Below are 19,234 nucleotides of genomic sequence, written 5' to 3'. Positions count from 1 at the left end.
GTAAGACAACGAACACGGGTTTCATTAAAACCACATCCACATCCAAAATCCTTATGAAGTGTGCCACATTGCATCAGATCACTTTCACTACAGGCTTCCACAGTCACCTGCACAGCTCACTGTTTGACTTATTAAAAATCTCACCATCGGGCAGTAGGCCCTGCAGAGGCTCCCTGTAGAGTTTGGAGAAGAAGACCTCGGGGTGCAGGGCGAGTGCGGCCCCCACACAGCTCACCGCCAGGGTCTTCACGCTCACGCGCACCTCCCCGTCCGGGACCAGGCCTGTACGAGACGAACCACACCCACCAGTCATGTGACTGATCCTCACACACACATCACACCCGCCAGTCATGTGACTGATCCTCACACACACATCACACCTGCCAGTCATGTGACTGATCCTCATACACACAGCTGCACAGTCTCAGCCACTCCTGGGGCTCTGTCTCCACCAGGCCCTCACCACACCGCCCTCCACCAATCCGGAAGGTGGTCCACTGTGACACGTGTGGTTTCCATAGCAGCGTGGTGGCAGGCGGTGAGCACAGAGCTGCACCCACGAGCAAGTGCGGTTGAGAGCTCAGCCCCGGCGTGCGTGCGTGCGTGCGCTTGGTCGTACCGTTCCGCTGTCCGGTGAGGAGGAAGGAGGCGGAGAGCAGCCGTACGCAGTGCACCAGGGGCTCCGCCAGGGGGTCCGTGGGGTGGCCGATCTCCCCTCTAACCCTGGAGGGCTGCATTACAGACACGACTCATTTAGCAACGTCTAACAACATATTACTGCAGCACGTGAGCACACGCGTCTCCTAATCACACTTTAGGAGTCTGCAGTACAACATACAGCAGCGCGGTAAAGAGGTGTTCTGGGCCGGGGCCTCTCGGGGTGAAAGAGCGCAAACGCGTACCTTATTCTCCGGCTCTGCGGACTCCGGCACTTCCTCCTTCAGCACCAGCCGGTCCACGCTGCTGTCGGACGATTGTCGGCTGTGACCTTTTACCTCCACCAGGTGAGGCTTGCTCAGGGCTGTGTCACAAACACACGGGGCCTTAGAGGGGCTGCCGTCGCCGAAGCTTTGCGTGGTTTTCTCAAAGACAACAGCACTACCAGTACAACAGACTGTTTTCCTCCTCAAACATTCTAGCGGGTAATAAGTTTATTTAGGAACTTGTGCGTGATACAAGTATTTAATGAAGCAGACTACTACCCAGAGGTGAAGCTATCGTTCTGTTTGGATTTAACGGGAGAGGAAGTGCTTGTGGTTCACAGCTTATAGAGGCTGGAGAGGCGGAGTTCCAGTGGGGTCAGAGGTCATACCGAGAGCAGACTGGGAGAACGGCCGCGGGGGCTCCTCGGACCCAGCGCCGGCCCCGCCCTCCTCCTCCTCTTCCTCATCCTGCAGCGTCCCAATCTGCATCCCCGAGTACTGGCTCTCTGGGCCGTCCAGCACCTGAGATGCGCACGCACACACACACACACACACGCACACGCACACACACACGCGCACACACACACACACACACGCACACGCACACGCACACACACACGCGCACACGCACGCGCACACGCACACACGCACACAGGCACACAGAAACACACAGAGGCCTGTTAATACACTTCCATACCATGTTCAGCACTGCCCCCCCTCCTAACAGCATTATCACAGCTGGCTCCAGGCTGTGCTCCCTGACGTGGAGGCTGACGCAGCCGCCCCCCCGAACCCCAGCCAGCCCCCCCCCCCCCCCCGGAGCAGGAAAACTCCTCTCCAGTTCTCATTAGAGCCCCAGAGAGAAATCCATCACAATGTTCCCTGCAGGAATTACACAAGAGCGTGCGGACGCCGGAACGACCGACCACCTCGGCTGACCTCGCTCACATCGGCGTCTCTCCCTGACCGCGCTCTGGAGACCGGCGGGGCGGCAGCCATGTCTCACCGCCACACGCTAAAGAGAATTACCCCCCGTATCTGCCGAACGCGCGTGTTCTCACAGCCGGCTGTGCGTTACTGCCGCGTCTCTCTCTCCACCGACACACAGAGAGAGAGAGTTCCACTGAGCTCCGTACCTTCACACACAGCCCCACACAGCCCCACACACCCTCACACCCACTCCAGTGTTAATCCGTATATAATAATAATGACACAGCGACGGACATCTTGGCCACAGAATGAAACGTAACCTCCACGTTTGCGAGGAGCGTTTTTCATTAGCGTCTGCTGGTGAAAGGAATGCAGAGCGACCGTAAGAACAGAGGAGAGGGCCAAACGCTCACACTCCAGGAGCGATCGCCAAGGAGAAGCACAAAATGGCTGCAAAGCGGGGGAGAGGGGGTAGACACATCGGGGGGGGGGGGGTCAGGAGGTAGACGATGATGCGTCTTGCCGGGGGGAAACCTCAGCCCCCCCACCCACACACACACACACGCACGCACGCACGCACGCACGCACGCACGCACGCACGCACGCACGCACACACACACACACACAGACACACACACACACACACACACACACGGGCGTGGCACGCACCAGCTCGCCGCAGTCAGTAGGCGTGGCGGCCAGGTCGTGGCCCTCGGTGGTGGTGTGGGAGCCGTCGCTGGGTGGGGACGGGTCGCCATGGTTACCGCCGGCGGCCTGGCTGGAACCACGGCTCAGCGTGTTCTCCTCTTCCTCTTCCTCCTCCTCCTCCTCCTTCTCCTCCTCTTCCTCCCCCTGCTCCTCTTCCTCACCCGCACCCCCGCCGCCCCCGCTCTGCTCGGCAGGCTCCTCCGGCTGCAGGCCGCACGGTGAGGGGCGTGGCTGCTCTGTGATGATGTCCACCGACGGCGCGGCCCCAGAGGCTGCTGGGAAAAAAGGAGCTCAGCATCAGGGACAACAGGAAAACCGTTATCAATTTTGCAAACAATATTTTTTGGATATGACTATGTAATACAACATTAATAACAATGATAATTAATCATTAATTTGATTATTAAACAACAATAACATTGTTATAATCATTATATCTGTGTGCATCTGATTGTGTCGTCGCTTCTGCCGTCCCCCGCGATTCAGATAAGCGTATCATAACTTAATTTGTTTCTGCTGTTGCTAGTTAGCGAACATAGTTGTGTGTAATTTAGGTAGCCTAATCTTTTTAAAACTTGTCTCAACTGTTGCTAGTCAGCAAGCTTAGTTGGGCGTTAGCTGAGAATATCTGTAGTTGACTTGCTGTTGTTAGTTAGTTAAAGGCGTTAGTGAAACTGTGTGTGGGGATTGGTGTTTAACTGCCCCGTATTGTTGAGCTAATTTCGAGGAGCTTCACCTGGTGCTATTTAAGTGGTGTTCATCTGTGGTTCAACAGTGTGCATCTGATTGTGTCGTCGCTTCTGCCGTCCCCCGCGATTCAGATAAGCGTATCATAACTTAATTTGTTTCTGCTGTTGCTAGTTAGCGAACATAGTTGTGTGTAATTTAGGTAGCCTAATCTTTTTTAAAACTTGTCTCAACTGTTGCTAGTCAGCAAGCTTAGTTGGGCGTTAGCTGAGAATATCTGTAGTTGACTTGCTGTTGTTAGTTAGTTAAAGGCGTTAGTGAAACTGTGTGTGGGGATTGGTGTTTAACTGCCCCGTATTGTTGAGCTAATTTCGAGGAGCTTCACCTGGTGCTTATCTGCCCTAATGAAGCTAATGCAAGCACGTAATTGTCACCCAGTATTTATAGCTCCAGCAGAGGCTGCCATAGGCAGCCTCGTCATCAGTTTATCATGTTTTTAAACCCCATTCCCTTGTGCGCGCTGCCTCGCCCCAAATGGTCTGTTCACCGCAGGCGTAATTTAACCAACTTGATCTACCCACCCTTATCCACACCTCAGGAATTCACTGTCACAGGTGGATTATGGAACTGCCAGTCAGCCGTCCAGAAAGCTGACTTCATTACTGCCTTTGCCAAGACGAAGTCTCTTGACTTCCTGGCTCTCACGGAAACCTGGATCACTCCCGATAACACCGCCACCCCAGCTGCACTGTCTGCGGGATACTCCTTCTCGCACACCCCCAGGGCCTCTGGCCGAGGCGGGGGTACCGGTCTACTCATTTCCTTGTCCTGGAAGTTCTGTGTCCTCCCCAGTCCTAACCGTACTTTCTCCTCCTTTGAATTTCACGCGATTACTGTTACTCATCCCTCCACATTTCACGTTATTGTTCTGTACCGCCCTCCAGGTCCACTCGGCTCATTTCTGGACGAGCTGGACACTCTCCTGAGCTCTCTCCCTGAGGATGGCACTCCTGCTATTCTACTGGGAGACTTCAACCTCCCACCAGAAACCTCCCAACTGTCCAGGGTTGCCTCACTCCTCCAGTCTTTCGCCCTATCCCTGTCCTCCTCCCCCCCCACACACAAGGCTGGTAACCAACTAGACCTTGTATTCACCAGAGGCTGCTCCATTCCCCAACTTGCAGTGACTCCCCTCCATGTCTCAGACCACTTCTTTCTTTCTTTCTCCCTCTCCTATTTACTCCCCCTCAATTCATCCAATAGCTCACCCACAGTAACTTTCAGGAGAAATCTCCCTACTCTGTCACAATCCTCCCTCGTCTCCACTGCTCTGTCTACACTTCCCCTCCTGCGTCTTTCTCTAACCTGCCAGTTGACCTTGCCACCTCCACCCTCAACTCCTGCCTCTCTCAGTCCCTCGACTCACTTTGTCCTCTTGTCTCCAAACCAGCACGCTCCTCACCCCCTGCCCATGGCTGACCGAGTCACTACGCTCCAGCAGAACATCACTGCGGGCTGCAGAGAGAAAGTGGAGAAAATCCCGATCCTCTGATGACCTGACTGCATACCATACCCTGCTGGCGACTTTTACATCTGCCCTCACGTCTGCAAAAGCCTCTTTTTTCCAATCCAAGATCAGCGCATGTGTCTCTAATCCACGTAAACTATTCTCCACCTTCTCTTCCCTCCTCATTCCTCCTCCACCCCCACCTCCCTCTTCCCTCTCCGCAGATGACTTTCTGGCCGCCTTTGAAGGAAAGGTGGCTACAATCCGGAACTCCTTCACCCATCCAGTGAGCCCCCCAACTCCCCAGGACAACCCCACAGCCACACTGACCTCCTTTGAAATGCTGGAGGACTCCGATGTATTACAACTGATCACCTCTCATCGCGCAACCACCTGTCCACTTGACCCCATCCCATCTAAAGTTCTCCAATCTATCTCCAGCGAGCTCCTTCCCTATCTGTCTTCCATTGTTAATTCCTCTCTCTCCTCTGGTCATGTTCCCTCTGTTTTTAAGACGGCTCGTGTTACCCCACTACTCAAAAAACCCACCTTAGACCCCTCCGATGTAACAAATTATCGACCCGTATCCCTTCTACCCTTTCTGTCCAAAACCCTCGAACGAGCAGTTCTTAAACAATTAACCTCTTTTCTCCATCAGAACAACCTGCTAGACCCTCACCAGTCTGGCTTCCGATCCGGGCACTCAACAGAGACTGCACTACTAGCTGTGACGGAGGCACTTGCCACTGCAAGAGCCTCACGCCTCTCCTCTGTCCTGATCCTTCTTGACCTGTCTGCAGCTTTTGACACGGTCAACCATAAAATACTCCTCTCCACCTTGGCTGGGATGGGAATTACCGGGACTGCCCTGTCTTGGTTCTCTTCCTATCTTGCAGATAGGACCTACCAGGTCACCTGGAAGGGGTCTGCCTCTGCCTCTCATCCACTTGTCACGGGAGTGCCGCAGGGATCTGTACTGGGTCCTCTGCTGTTCTCCTTATACACCAGATCTCTTGGTTCAGTCATTAATTCACATGGTTTTTCCTATCATTGTTATGCAGATGACACACAACTCTACTTTTCTTTCCCCCCCTCGGCCACACAGATCAATGATAAGATCTCTTCCTGCCTGGCTGACATCTCCACTTGGATGGCCAGCCACCATCTGAAGCTCAACCTCAACAAAACTGAGCTGCTCTTCTTCCCGTACAAGACCTCCTTGCTTCGTGAACTCTCAATCACGGTTGATGGCACCACAGTGACTGCCTCTCACTCTGCAAAGAGCCTGGGGGTGGTCCTGGATGACCAGCTGGACCTCAAGGAGCACATCAAGGCAACATCACGGTCCTGCAGATTCCTCCTATACAACATCAGGAGGATTCGACCATACCTGACGACGCACTCCACCCAGCTGCTCGTCCAGGCTACGGTGACCTCTCGCCTTGATTATTGCAACTCTCTCCTTGCAAACCTGCCAGCTTGTGCCATACAGCCACTACAGATGATTCAGAATGCCGCTGCCCGACTCATCTACAACCTCCCCAAATTCTCCCACGTCACTCCCCTGCTGCGATCACTTCACTGGCTACCGGTCGCTGCCAGGATCCGATTCAAAGCCCTGACCCTTGCCTACACTGCCGCCAACAGGACAGCCCCCATCTACTTGCAGGACATGACTCAATTCTATGTGCCTGCTCGACCACTCCGCTCTGCGGCAGCAGGGCGTCTTGCAACCCCTCCCACCCGCCCAAAGGGATCACAGAGCTTCTCCACCCTAGCTCCCCAGTGGTGGAACGAACTCCCCGTCCCTCTCCGAACCTCCCCCTCACTATCCATCTTCCGCCGTGGCCTGAAGACTCATCTCTTCAGACTATACCTAGAATAACCACTACCACGCTGTGTATATATATATATATATATTAAAAAAAAAAAAAAAAAAAAAAAAACCCTTTTTCCTGTCACTTGTTACATGTTGCCCCATCCCCTGCACTTCTTGGTAAATTGTACTTGTCCTAATACTCTAGCTTATTCTTCTGCCTAGTTTGGCTTTGCAGATGTTAGACCAGGATAGTGTTCTTTGTTCTCGGCTAGAAATAGCTTTACAAAATAAGTAATTGTACCTTACTGAACCCGTGTTCAGCAGTTGTCTACGATCATGAAAATGCACTTTTTGTACGTCGCTTTGGATAAAAGCGTCTGCTAAATGAATGTAATGTAATGTAAATTATATAATACTGATGATGCAGCTGCCCTTCAGTACACAGGGCCTGAGTTTCGCCCACCTGTGAAGGCCCCGGTGGTGACCTCTGACCTCTCCATGTCATCTTCTAGCCCCTCCTCCTCCCCTGTGGACAACTTGCCTATTAAAGGTGTGGCTACTGAATATGATGAAACAGGAAGTGCAGCAACAGCCCTTATGCACTCGAGTACTAACACAGGCATGCACACGCACTCAAACACACGCATGCACACAAGCACGCACATGCTCACACACACAGATGCGCTTTCTGAAAACACAATCTAAATATGTGAACAGAACAGGACAGAGGATGGTCATTTTAGGGGTTGCTGAGGTGACAGTCTGGAAAACCCTGCTGGAGGACGGTGAAGGCTCATTGTTTTTGGTTTTTATCGATTTTCACCAAAAAATACCTGATTTATTTTAAAAGGAGCTGATCGGGTTTAAACCGATTTTCACCCTGATTTTATGTTTCCACGCATCAAGAAAGTTCCTGTTGGGGGGGAATTAGATAAACCGCGTCTTCTCATGGCGGAATCCGCCCCAGTCCAACCCTCCTTTTGAAACTTTATGAAAAGCGAAAACACTGAGCCTTAAGGAGGGTCCACACTGAGAGACAGAATCACCTTTCTGTTTCCTGAGGAGCAGCGGACTGCAGGAGGAGCCCCCGGCTGCAGGTGAGAGGAGAGAGGAGGAGAGAGGAGGTGAGAGAGGAGAGGAGGTGAGAGGAGGAGAGCAGGGAGGTGAGGGAAGGTGAGAGAGGAGAGAGGAGGAGAGAAAGGAGGGAGGAGGTGAGAGAGGAGAGAGGAGGTGAGAGAGGAGAGCAAGGAGGAGGAAGGAGGAGAGACGAGGAGGGAGGAGGTGAGAGAGGAGAGAGGAGGCAGGAGGAGGGAGGAGGTCAGGGACAGCAGGAGGGAGGAGGAGAGAGAGCCCGGAGAAAGACGAGCAAAGTGAGAAGGAGGAGGGGCCGGGGAACAGAGAGAAAAGGGGACACCAGCCGCTGCCACGGCAACACACAGGGCGGATACGCGTCTGAGCGGGGGCGGGGCTTACCGATGAGCTCGGCGACGCCGCCCCTGCCGTCCTGGCGGGTCACGCTGGCGTTGGGCACGCCGCCGGGCGTGGTGAGGGCGCGCAGGAGGGCGGGGGGGGGCGTGCGGAACACCTGCTGCAGCAGCTCCAGAGCCGCCGTCACCACGTTGTGATCGCGGTGCTGCATGTAGTGCAGCGTGAGAGCGTACACCTGGAGACACACAGCACACACACATATACACACACATACACACGCAGACACACACAGGATTAATATTACAATTCACAAGTATTCTTACAACAACATATGGAACCGCAAACGTTCACACACACAGATGCTTCTTCTGAAACCGCAATATAAGTATGTGAACTGCAGGACAGGGCAGAGGATGGTGTGCACAGATCCTGCAGCTCACTGCGGTGCGTGGGGTGCTGCAGTGTACGGGGTGCAGCTGCGCACCTGCATGAGCTGCTGGCGTGTGGGGGCGATGTCGGCCTCCTCGCGGGTCTCCCCGAAACTGCCCTTCAGGCCGCCGTCCCCGCCCTGCTGCTGCAGGAGGGGCATCAGGTACCGCAGCGTCAGCAGCACCCCCAAAACCAGCGGGCTGGAGCGCCCCTCATCCACCGGCACCAGCAGCCCTGGAGGGATCAGTGTGAGAGGATCAGTGTGAGAGGATCAGTGTGTAATACAGGGATCAGTGTGAGGGATCAGTGTGAAGGATCAGTGTGTAATACAGGGATCAGTGTGAGAGGATCAGTGTGTAATACAGGGATCAGTGTGAGAGGGTCAGTGTGTAATACAGGGATCAGTGTGAGAGGGTCAGTGTGTAATACAGGGATCAGTGTGAGGGATCAGTGCATAATACAGGGATCAGTGTGTAATACAGGGATCCGTGTGAATAGGTCAGTGTGAGGGGAGCAGTGTGTAAGTGTGTAATACAGGGATCAGTGTGAGGGATCAGTCTGAGGGGATCAGTGTTAAGAATCAGTGTGTAACGCAGGGATCAGTGTGAGGGGATCAGTGTAATGCAGGGGTCAGTGCAGCAGGACCCACCCAGCAGCACGCTGAGCAGCCAGGTGTAGAAGTACTGCGTCCGGCGGGCATTCTGGCACACGCTGACCGCCGCGCTGGCCGCCGTGCGGCGAATGGTGGACGAGCCGGACTTCAGGTTCCCCACGAAGGCCTTCAGCAGCGTCTGCAGAACACACACACACACAGACAGACAGACAGACAGACACACGCACACACACACACGCACACACAGCACACACACACACACACACACACACACACGCGCACACACAGTATTTTAGGAGGGGCGGGGCTAGCGTCCTCCTAAAATAGAGAAAGCCTACAGGGGAACGCCGGATTAACCAGCACCGCAAAACAGCACGTCTGCGGAGATAAGAGCTCATTCAGCGCCAGCTGCAGACCTGTGAGAAAGCCTGTCTGCTTTACCTTAATAAACTCCTACAGTTCATACGAGCGTCACAGGACTAAAGCTACACTCAGCGCTGAACCGGTACCTACACACAGCTCACACGTTTATATTTCATGTGAACGGAAGGCGGTGTACTCATGGGGTACTGTAAGCTCTAAATAATTCAGATGTGAAACTGTATGGTGGTGTTCTGAGTCACGAGAAAGGTAGGTGGTTAGTTAGTTATTCCTGTATCTGGAGAGGAGTTCATTCTGCAGGAAAGCAGGGGGAGAAATTTCCAAATACAGTAAGTTGAGAGTAATTACTGTATGAGCAGTGGGGAAATATCTGTTATATACTAATGGCACATTAACATGATTTAGGACCACAAACACTTTCCTCAGGTTGTATTTCCTGGTGGTAGTAGCAGTAGGGGGGTGAGTGAAATGCATGGGGGGGACTGCAGAGAGCGTACTCTGGAGGGGGGGGGGCGGAGGGGGGGCGTAAGGCCGGGACGCACCTTGATCTCGCCGTCGTTGGCGAAGCGCCCGAGGGGGGCCATGATTTTGGGGAGGGCGGCGGCGAGGGTCTCCTGCACCGCCTCCTCAGGCCTCTTACTGATCCGGGTCAGACAGGGGAGCAGGTTCACCAGGTAGGGCCTGAGGGGAGGGGGAGAGGGAGGGAGGGAGGGAGGAAAGGGGTGGGAGGGAAGTTGGGACAGAGGGAGGGACAGAGAGAGAGAGAGGGAGGGAGGGAAGATGAAAAGGAGGGCGGGAGAGACAGAGGGATGATTATCATTTCTAACCGCACCGCTCACTCCGTCTCCATGGTGACGGCCCGGGGGCGGGGCTTACCTGCACTTCTGAGGCCGCACCAGGTGGCAGAGCTCGGCGAACCGCCACAGGGCCGCGCGAAGGCTCCGCGCCGCGCCGTTCTGCCGGGGAGAGAGAGGCATGCTGGGAACTCAGGCCACATCCCGCTTCACACAACACAGCCGGCTCGCCAATTCCATTAACATGATGTCACACAGGGGGGTGGCGACAAATCATATTACACACAGTTACCACGACAACCGCCTGAGGCGGTTCCCCACGCCATTCCCCCGTTCACACAGATTTTGAGGAGGATCCTTTTAAAGGACAGTACAGTATTGAGCACGCTCAGGTGAACAGCGGCGTACCTTTTTGATCTCTTTGTACAGCTCCAGCTGCAGCCGCGGCAGGTTGGAGTCCATCAGGGCCTTGGGGGGGGGGGGGGGGGTAGGAGAGATGCAGAGCGTTAGTCCAGTATACTACACTGCCGCCTTTAATGCCCCATCACAGTTCAGATTGACCTTTTACCCCAGTGGAGAGCGCTGGAAGGGCGAGCTCAAAGACCCCTGACCTCAGACACACACGGCCCAGCGAGGGCCTGCCATTGGCCCAGTGAGGGACGAAGAGGAGGAGGAGGAAGGCCGGCCTTACTTTGATGACCCTGTTGAGGCACTCGTCGGCCACCATCCTGACGTCGGACTCCGCGTCGTCGCCGCACAGCAGGAACATCTCCATGGCGATTCCCAGCAGTTTCTGAAACTCCGGAGAGGTCCTGGGCCCGGGGGTCAGGGGTCGGGGGGGGTGAGAAGGGTTCACCGTCAGCACAGGCACCATTACGGTCAAACCCAGAGGGTCTGCTCTGTATCAAGCTAAGACGCGCTGTTAGCAGACTAACCCGGTCTGCTCTGTACTCACTAAAATCTGCACTTGCACTCGCCAGTTCCTGCTGATGTGCATTCGAAGATCCCGCAGCCCCTGAGTGAATTTGGGAAGACCCCGTGGCCCCTGAGTGAATTTCGGAAGACCCCAAGGCCCGTGCGCGGTCGCGTTTCGAGCGGGCGGCTCACCTCAGAGACTGTGCCACGATGTTCTCGCAGATGGTCAGGCAGTGCGTCACGCGGTCCTTCTTGGTGGTGGCGAGCTCCTTCTTCCTGCGAGAGAAAGCCAATCAAACGGCGAACGGGAAAGGGCGCACGCACAGACCCGAGCCAGAGCAGAAGCCAAGCACATGAACCGCACCGCTTATATATTTGGAGTTACACAGCGCAACGTTTAAAGATTAAACGGATAAGAAGAGTCAGTAATTTGCCACTTTCCAGATCCCCTTTATCTTTGACGTGGGTAAAGTACTGCGATTCACTGGACGGAGAGCTGAACCCTTGCATCTCCAGGTGTAAATTAGTCACTGACAAGAAGGTACCAACGACATCAAATACTACAACTACAGACCACAGGCTCCCCATGAACAGAAATGGAAGCCTCCACAGCGTGTAAATGCTCATGCGGCATTGGCTCAGCCAGGCTGAGGGAAGCTGGCAGTCAGTCTGGGGTGAAGCCAGTTTTCAGAGCGTTGCTGCATCATCGAAAAAACGCAAGCTTGTGCCACTCCACAGAGAACAGCCACGGTCACCAAGACAACAGAGAAAGAGGGCACTCTGCCACTTCAGACTCCAGCAACGCCGCCTCTGTGGGCGCAGTGGGCAGGGCAAAACCACCACTGCGGTGCCACAGCAACCATGACCCCGCGCCACGTCAAGCAGGCGGTGAACTCTGACCTTTGACCTTTGGGTTTTGTCCAGTCTTATAATGGGCCAAGTCATACGAGACATGACACATCCGCCTGTCCACAAAACACTGCCACGCTCTCGGTTCGTCATAAATGAATGGAAATATTAAAAACAGAAATATAAATTAATGACCTGATCCTTGAACACCAAGAGTCCGCCACGTCATCACAAAACTATTTACCCACACACACACACAATGGAGATTTAACAGATCCCTTCCCCTCCGAACTCAATTATCTTCACAGCCGGCTGAATTGTTGATGCCCCCTAGCTCAGCAAGAGTTTGACCTGATTACAGAAGACAGAAGCAGCAAAGACAAACAGACAGGCCTTCCCATGAGCCCTGACTAAGACGTCAGCGTGTGGCTTGGCATCAGGCACATTACCTGAGACACGGGACTAACCTCTGGGTCTGAAGGTAATCACTGAATACTGACGATGAGGTGCTTAGTGCGCAGCGAACATCGATTTCTAATATCGTGGGGTGAATGCATTACCCCCTAAGACCATGAGCAGCTGATTAGTCATCAGAACCAGCCGTATTTGGCCCTAAGATGTACTCACTTTAAACTTCAATTCACCGTCCACTCTACTCCTTCAAAACACAGCCAGGGGACCACAGCACAAGGCCTTTCTTCTCCTTACGTCTGGAGCAGCACCATTAAAGCAGATTAAGCCATTTCTCAACTTCACAGCGTAGTAAGGCCAGGGAAAGCAGTGGTGTGTGGTGGAATAATGTAATAAAAAAACCAAACTACCAAGGCTACTTGATTTTTCTTCTTTTTTAAAAAAAAGCAGACTAACACCAGTGACCCTCATCGAAACCACAGCTCTCACACAGATTAACCCCATTATTAACCATGTTAAAAAGTGATTCTGCAGAAGGAGGCAGCGTCTACGGTACTGTACGGGGGGAAACGGACCGAAGACAGGGGACACAACGTACCTCTGTTGCCTCCCCTCATTCTTACTATCTCTGGGCACCGCTCGCCAAAAAACCCGCTTCCATCTTCCTTCCTTCCTTTGGCTTATATTATACTGGAGTGAATACATTACTATCCCCCCCTCCCCCCCCCCAGGGAACTTAATTCTGCAGTTCAGGACAAATACACAAATCACAAGACAGTGTGGACACACTGAGCATCAAATAAACTTGCTTAGGAGGAAACAGCAGAGCTCGAAATGGACAGGCCACCGGTGCCCAGCATGCTGGGCCAGCAGACCCATTCATTGGGTAGCTGTTTATTTATGTGATTTGGCCTTAAAAGAGAAGAGAGAGTCTGGATGAAATCGCTCTTTGCTTGTATGAAGTTCTTCGGAGGCCTCTTTTACCAGGGAATACAATCGTTCTTAAATTCTTGTTCTATCAGGGTAATTTGCACGCATGCCACGTTTATGTGACAATTTAATAGACAACGCTGTGATTTTGTGCATCACACCTAATATGATTGCAGAGATTTGACCATTTCATATTTACCTTACACACAAAATGTTGCAGAGCAGGCATGTTTAAATGTTTTAGGCCTACAGTACATGAAATTTATCAAATAATGCATTGAGGTATTTATGTTCAACTAGTCTCATTGAATTGCACATTGTTACATTAAAGCTCCAATAAATATTTTTAACAGGATACAGAGAACTGGTTACTTTCTATCCCACATAGTGGATTGTTTACGACAACATCGCAAGTGACCGGAAAGCTTGAAAAACAAGACACTGTGGCAGATACTGCACAGACTCTTATAAAAATAGTCTTGTAGCAAGGAAACCAAGCAAAGAAAATTGAATAAACCCCGCGCATTTCCCTCCGTAACTCAATATTGTTTGCTTGATATAATATACATACTAATCCCAAATTGGGCAATTTAGAGTCATTAAACTTTCCTAAGCCTAGCGACTGCGGTTAGGAAAATAACTAGTTCTCATATAGTCAAACTGTCAGTCACGTTCACGTTTTGCTGTTATTGTTAAAAATCTAACAATCTAGTCAAATGCAAATTAATAACTACGATGTGGAAGCCAGAATAACGGTAATCATGTACTTTGCAGGTAGACAGCCAATTAACGTACACTACTGGTGTAAGCAAGGTGGCTAACGAGGCAACATTAACTAGCTTTCTAGTAAGTACAACAAGCTATCAACTAAAGCTCGTTAGCTGCTTAAATTCCACTATCGTAGAAACTGATAATTGCGCATGGCGTTCACGTTACGCAAGTACTGTAGCCGTTTCTTGGTAACTTACTACTCATCATATGCCGATAACACTACTAACTAGCTAGCGCTAGTTAATAGCCGATCACCTACCTATCCTCCTCACCTTGCAAACTGGTACTTACGGTTTCTGCACAAGCTCATCGGCCGACGGCTGTCCCTGTTGTTGCTGCTGAAATGACTTCAGGGACTCGAAGGCCCTCATCAATTTCTCCATGGTGGCCATTTTATCAAGAATAATATTTACAAACAGCTAACGTTAGCTGGCTAGTAGTAACGTTAGCGAGCTAACCCGAGAGAGAAGTGGGACAAATGCGAAAACACACGGAAGTGTGCGAAAAGCCTCGGGCGGCTTTTTGTCCCGACGCCTCACTTATGGCACCGGGTAAGTCCTTTAATTCACCCTCAGTATTATTTAAATGAATGGGACGTGATTGATGTTATGTGCAAATCTGTGAGCCATCTTTGATCCATCCGTCCGTCCCATGAGCAAGGAAGTCGCTTGATAAATGCTTTGACAGCTTGAGGGGAAGATGCGACAGCAGTAGCCACTCAGCTGATACTTCGTTTTGATTGGCATTGCCACTGGCCAATAAGCATCCACTAGCGTCTGTAGCAACGGGAAAGGGTTTACGCTACAAATTTTCTCCTCGACTGAACCCAAAACGCATCTGCCTGGTGTCATATGATTTGGGCGTCTGGAGACGGTGACGGTTGGGCCAATGAACACAGCAAGTACGCAGGACTTTATTACCATGAATAGAAACGTGATCGCTTTGTATGAGGGAGTAACTTACGACGGGTTTTCAAGGTAACGGCGCACCGCTCAAGCGCGTAAAAATACTGGTACCCTGTGCATCCGAAATTGCACGGGTTGATGACCGCGCGAGAGTCAGTCGAACTCATTTCGTGTCAATGTGGTGCCTTCCGCGAGGGACGCAGGTGTCCCCACCTGGGGTATTTCCAGGATTGCATCTTGGTTACATACAAAGCGCTGAAAAACTATTGGATTCTGTAACTTTGGCATTTAAGAGGCTTATTTTGGCACGGGGTAGAGCTGGAATGAAATGCAGATGTCAATGAGACCTACCTCACCTTAAGGGAAGGTAGACATTGCCTGCGTGGAAGCCAAAAGTAACTTGGAAATGTGATATGCCAAATTAAAGAATATGGAAGAAACATAGGTTATATCAGTAAGAATTATTTTACTCTTAAACAAAAACCCACAACTGTCCTGAAAAGACTCTTAATTTATGTGTCAAAGAAAAACCAAAGGTATTTTCATGTAAACAGTTGGGAACATCTTAAGTGAATCATAACTTTAAATGGTAAATTGAAGCTATTGCATGCAAAATAAATAAGGGTAACATAATAATGCTACACAGTAGCAATACAAATTAAGATTTGTAAAAAGACAATACACAGGAGCTTTTATTTATGAAGTTTTTCTCTAAGTACTTGTGTTACAAATACTAGGTTTGCAGACTCTTATCTTTCTACAACAAAAGATAAACTAACAGCCATTTTACACAAACTGCTGCGTAAAACGATCATCCACGACTGGCAGATGTTTCCGTTTTCCTTTTTCCTTTGTTTAACTGCGCGTGCGTTTGAGTGTGTTTGAGTCCAGATCCTAGTCGGAAGAAGGTTCCGGGTCAGGATTTGCTGGGAATAAAGCAGGCCACAGGTATTTGTTTATATACAAACGGCAGTGTTTTATTTAATAATTACAAATGTACGATATGGTACAACACCCAGTGATAGAACATGTACAAGAATTACATCGACTGCAGTGGTTGAAAGACATGACTGTACAACTACAAAATCGGTCACCTTGCATTAATAAAGGCAGCATCTGATAATTCTGATATGTTGGCATGGAATAATAATGTACACAAAAAAAATGAAATAAAATAGCTGAAGGATACTACCAATGCATGCTTGATCCGTAAAACATATTTTAAAAAAACAATTTTAAATGCACTTTGTGCAAACATTCAAACTGTTCACTGTCTTTCTTTACCAGCAAAAAAAAAGGAGGGATTCTGAGTGAATGTGCCCTTCTAAACAATCTTTTTTTCATTTCATTTCATTTAAGAAAAAAAAAAAACAAATGGAAGAAGAAAAAATTTGTGTGTTTGACTGGCACACTGGAAAAAAGGCTCATGAGTCTGTATGAAACTTCACTTTCAAAAATAAATAAACCATCGGTTTACATTTTGATGCTTTGCTTCGCATCATTCGCAGCGACTGTTGTGACAACTCTTGAAGACAAAACAAAACAAAAAAAAAAACTGCAAGGAAAAAAACTATTTAATTATCCATGCATTCCAAAAGCAGCTGAACAAGTCCAAGTCTACGTGGGGATTAATAAAATGGACAGCTCAGCATAGGGCTGGTCAGGTGGGCACAGATCAAAAACTGTCAATCTACTCACAGTACTCACATTCTACAAAATGGCCTCTACAACCAAGTCTCTTCAGCGTATTAGTCAAATCTCCTTGGACCATTCGTATTTGAATATTTACAGAGCATTTTAAATGCAGTTTCTTCCAAATGTAAAATAAGTGTAAGTGAATGAGTAGGTAAAATATGCCTGACATAAATTGCTTTGTGGGTAAAAAGTTGTCTATTAGTGAGTACGACCGTTAGCTTGAGTTTCACACAAGGACTTAACGCTTCTGTCTGACAGTAGAGTGCATGCTGTACTTGTCAAACTCAGCTCTGCTCATGTGCCTCTGTATGATCAAAACACAACAACAATAAAATATGTCAAACGTGCACCTGTAACCAGAGATTGTCACTTATTTTCACAGCATTAAAAAAGGGAAAAAAAGAGATCTTGCAACTGTAAGTTTATATTAAGGACTTCCAGGTTGAGTCAAGAACACTGGGTTGTATAAATTCAGTATTATACCTTGGAATTACAATAAAAATCCGCATGAATGGTGCACCACCTCAAAAAAAACCAAGAACCGCATACACCAAGAAAGCATCCCCAGTCACACCTTGAACATTTCCTTGCAAGATATTTTACCCTGGTATGACAGTCAGACCCTGGCAAAATGCAATTTACCAATATTGCATCTCTTTAACCTGGATTTTGTTTAATTAAGAAGGAGCGAGAAGACCTTCTGAGAGCTGCTGCACTCAAGCCAAACAGACGGAATGATGTAGTGGAATAGCTTATTCATTATCTGTCAGGATGGGCTAAGGGCATATCATCCACCCAGTGTTCTGTCCTTAAGACAGACTGACTGCATGGATGGCATGCGCTGAAGTTAGCTTCCTCGTAGATTTTTTAAAGATGACTGTTTCAAGATGCTGAACTTCACACCTCCATGCATTAACACCCTCCCCAGCACCACTGGGCGAACGAGGCTGGTTTGTTTGGGCCTGTACGGCTCGCATTAACAGAAGCAATCTAATTTGGTCACCTCCAAATTCGAACACAAAATACCTAGAGACTATCCAAAGGCATGTTTTTACATGAGGTATTTAGGAGCATAAGATCCATAGTGTGTCCACCGAATGTGCGTGTGTCAAAAGCATGTGTGTGTGTGTATGTCTGTGTGTGCGTGCGAGTGGGTGTGAGTGTGTGTGCGCGTACATGTAATTACTCTCCAGCTGGGTGAGAAAGCAAGTCTTTTCAGATACCTAATGGCACAGAAGTAAAAAGCAAATATTTTGGGCTCTGCAAAGTAGTAAATGGATTTAATAATACCACATAAATGCCATATACATGTAATTTTAATGTTCTTCAAATATTTTGTTCAGTTATTAAACTCGCACTGCTCTTATTTTGAAATAACTGCAGGAAAGAATCTTTTAAAGGGCCAGCCTTATTGTTTTGTAGTAGGCTTCAAACGTGCAGTAAGATATGATGTCAGAAATGCGTGATGACATACTTTTCAGTTATGATGTCATCAGCTTAAGGCTTGGACACACCAGATCAACAACCACGACATCCCTAAAACATCTCCGCTTTAGACTGTACGGGCGTATTTCGAAGGTGAACTTTTAAAAAAATCTAAATTTGTTATGTTACCGCTTCCCCCAAATAATTGGTGTGGCCTGCATTTCACGTGTCAAAACTAATCCATTAATTATTTCCTAACTGCATTTTTATATGTCTCCAATAACAAGGTTTCCTTGGGAAAGGGAGGAGGGGTGGGGCTGAATATTCACAAGATGAGTACGATGGTCCTCTTTCTCAAAAAAATAAACGACACAGCGGATTTCTGAACGCTTCACAGCCTGGGCGACTGCGAAGTAAGGATCAGATCGCTGTCCGCGGTGGAGGAATCTGTGAAGCCTCCTCTCTGTAATCACAGACCTAGCGTGGCGGGAGGTGATCATGTGACCGCGAGTGACTCCTGGAGAAACGCTGTTGACCGTACCTTTAACACGTCAGGTTGGCGGACCGATTGGCTTAAAGATCTTGCAGCTGTGCACAGCAACACAATGTGCTAATACTATACGTAGGCAAAAAAAAACAAAAAACCTTAAAACAGAATAAACATAAAAAAATGAAGCCCTATGCAACATAAGAGAGACTAAAGATACTATACTGTGCTTCTTTAAAAAAAAAACAAAAAAAAAACTCCTTAAATACATATTTTCATACTCATTCCAAAGGGGGAATATGTTACGTATGCATTCAAGTGGTACTTTTATGGCTTTTTTTTACAATACAACCTTTAGTGAAAATATACATCTAGACATAATTCAAGTACAAATGTACAAAATCTTTAAACTCATACTTTTTCTTTAATTATAATACACTTTTAATACAATTCATAAATACAGTTAAAACATTCATGTTTGTTAAGATGGCGCCCTCTCTTTTTGGCTGACGGGAGTGGTTTTTAGAGTCGGTTGGGCTCTTCGTCCTCGTCGCTGTAGCCACTCTTAAAACACACCTGGGGGACAGGTAAGGGGTTCGTTAGTCACCCTCTGCTGGAGACTGAGGT

At 49.4% G+C, this 19,234-nt stretch overlaps 2 protein-coding genes across 3 annotated transcripts in view; both read right to left on the bottom strand.

Annotated features, from left to right (window-relative positions):
- LOC135256024 (huntingtin-like) overlaps positions 1-14,781 on the bottom strand; it is a 39,367-nt gene extending 24,586 nt beyond the window's left edge. Inside the window, exons 1-16 of the mRNA XM_064337896.1 lie at positions 14,387-14,781; positions 11,327-11,410; positions 10,911-11,031; positions 10,628-10,687; positions 10,302-10,381; positions 9,968-10,106; positions 9,081-9,222; positions 8,487-8,665; positions 8,048-8,237; positions 7,621-7,665; positions 7,038-7,100; positions 2,523-2,836; positions 1,313-1,445; positions 903-1,021; positions 620-731; positions 145-282 (exon numbers count right to left, since the gene is read on the bottom strand). Coding sequence (XP_064193966.1) covers positions 145-282; positions 620-731; positions 903-1,021; positions 1,313-1,445; positions 2,523-2,836; positions 7,038-7,100; positions 7,621-7,665; positions 8,048-8,237; positions 8,487-8,665; positions 9,081-9,222; positions 9,968-10,106; positions 10,302-10,381; positions 10,628-10,687; positions 10,911-11,031; positions 11,327-11,410; positions 14,387-14,487 — 2,020 coding nt within the window. The 5' untranslated portion in view covers positions 14,488-14,781. The remainder of the gene's footprint in view (positions 1-144; positions 283-619; positions 732-902; positions 1,022-1,312; positions 1,446-2,522; positions 2,837-7,037; positions 7,101-7,620; positions 7,666-8,047; positions 8,238-8,486; positions 8,666-9,080; positions 9,223-9,967; positions 10,107-10,301; positions 10,382-10,627; positions 10,688-10,910; positions 11,032-11,326; positions 11,411-14,386) is intronic.
- Positions 14,782-15,951: 1,170 nt separating this feature from the next.
- The window catches only part of LOC135254424 (G protein-coupled receptor kinase 5-like), a 46,234-nt gene continuing 42,951 nt past the window's right edge, over positions 15,952-19,234 (bottom strand). For both annotated transcript variants that reach the window (XM_064334546.1, XM_064334547.1), the window contains one exon: positions 15,952-19,183. In XM_064334546.1, coding sequence (XP_064190616.1) covers positions 19,130-19,183 — 54 coding nt within the window. In that variant the 3' untranslated portion in view covers positions 15,952-19,129. The remainder of the gene's footprint in view (positions 19,184-19,234) is intronic.

Source organism: Anguilla rostrata, chromosome 5 (assembly GCF_018555375.3).
Source record: "Anguilla rostrata isolate EN2019 chromosome 5, ASM1855537v3, whole genome shotgun sequence".
In the NCBI taxonomy this organism is placed as follows: Eukaryota; Metazoa; Chordata; class Actinopteri; order Anguilliformes; family Anguillidae; genus Anguilla; species Anguilla rostrata.
This window is presented reverse-complemented; position numbering and strand designations above follow the sequence as displayed.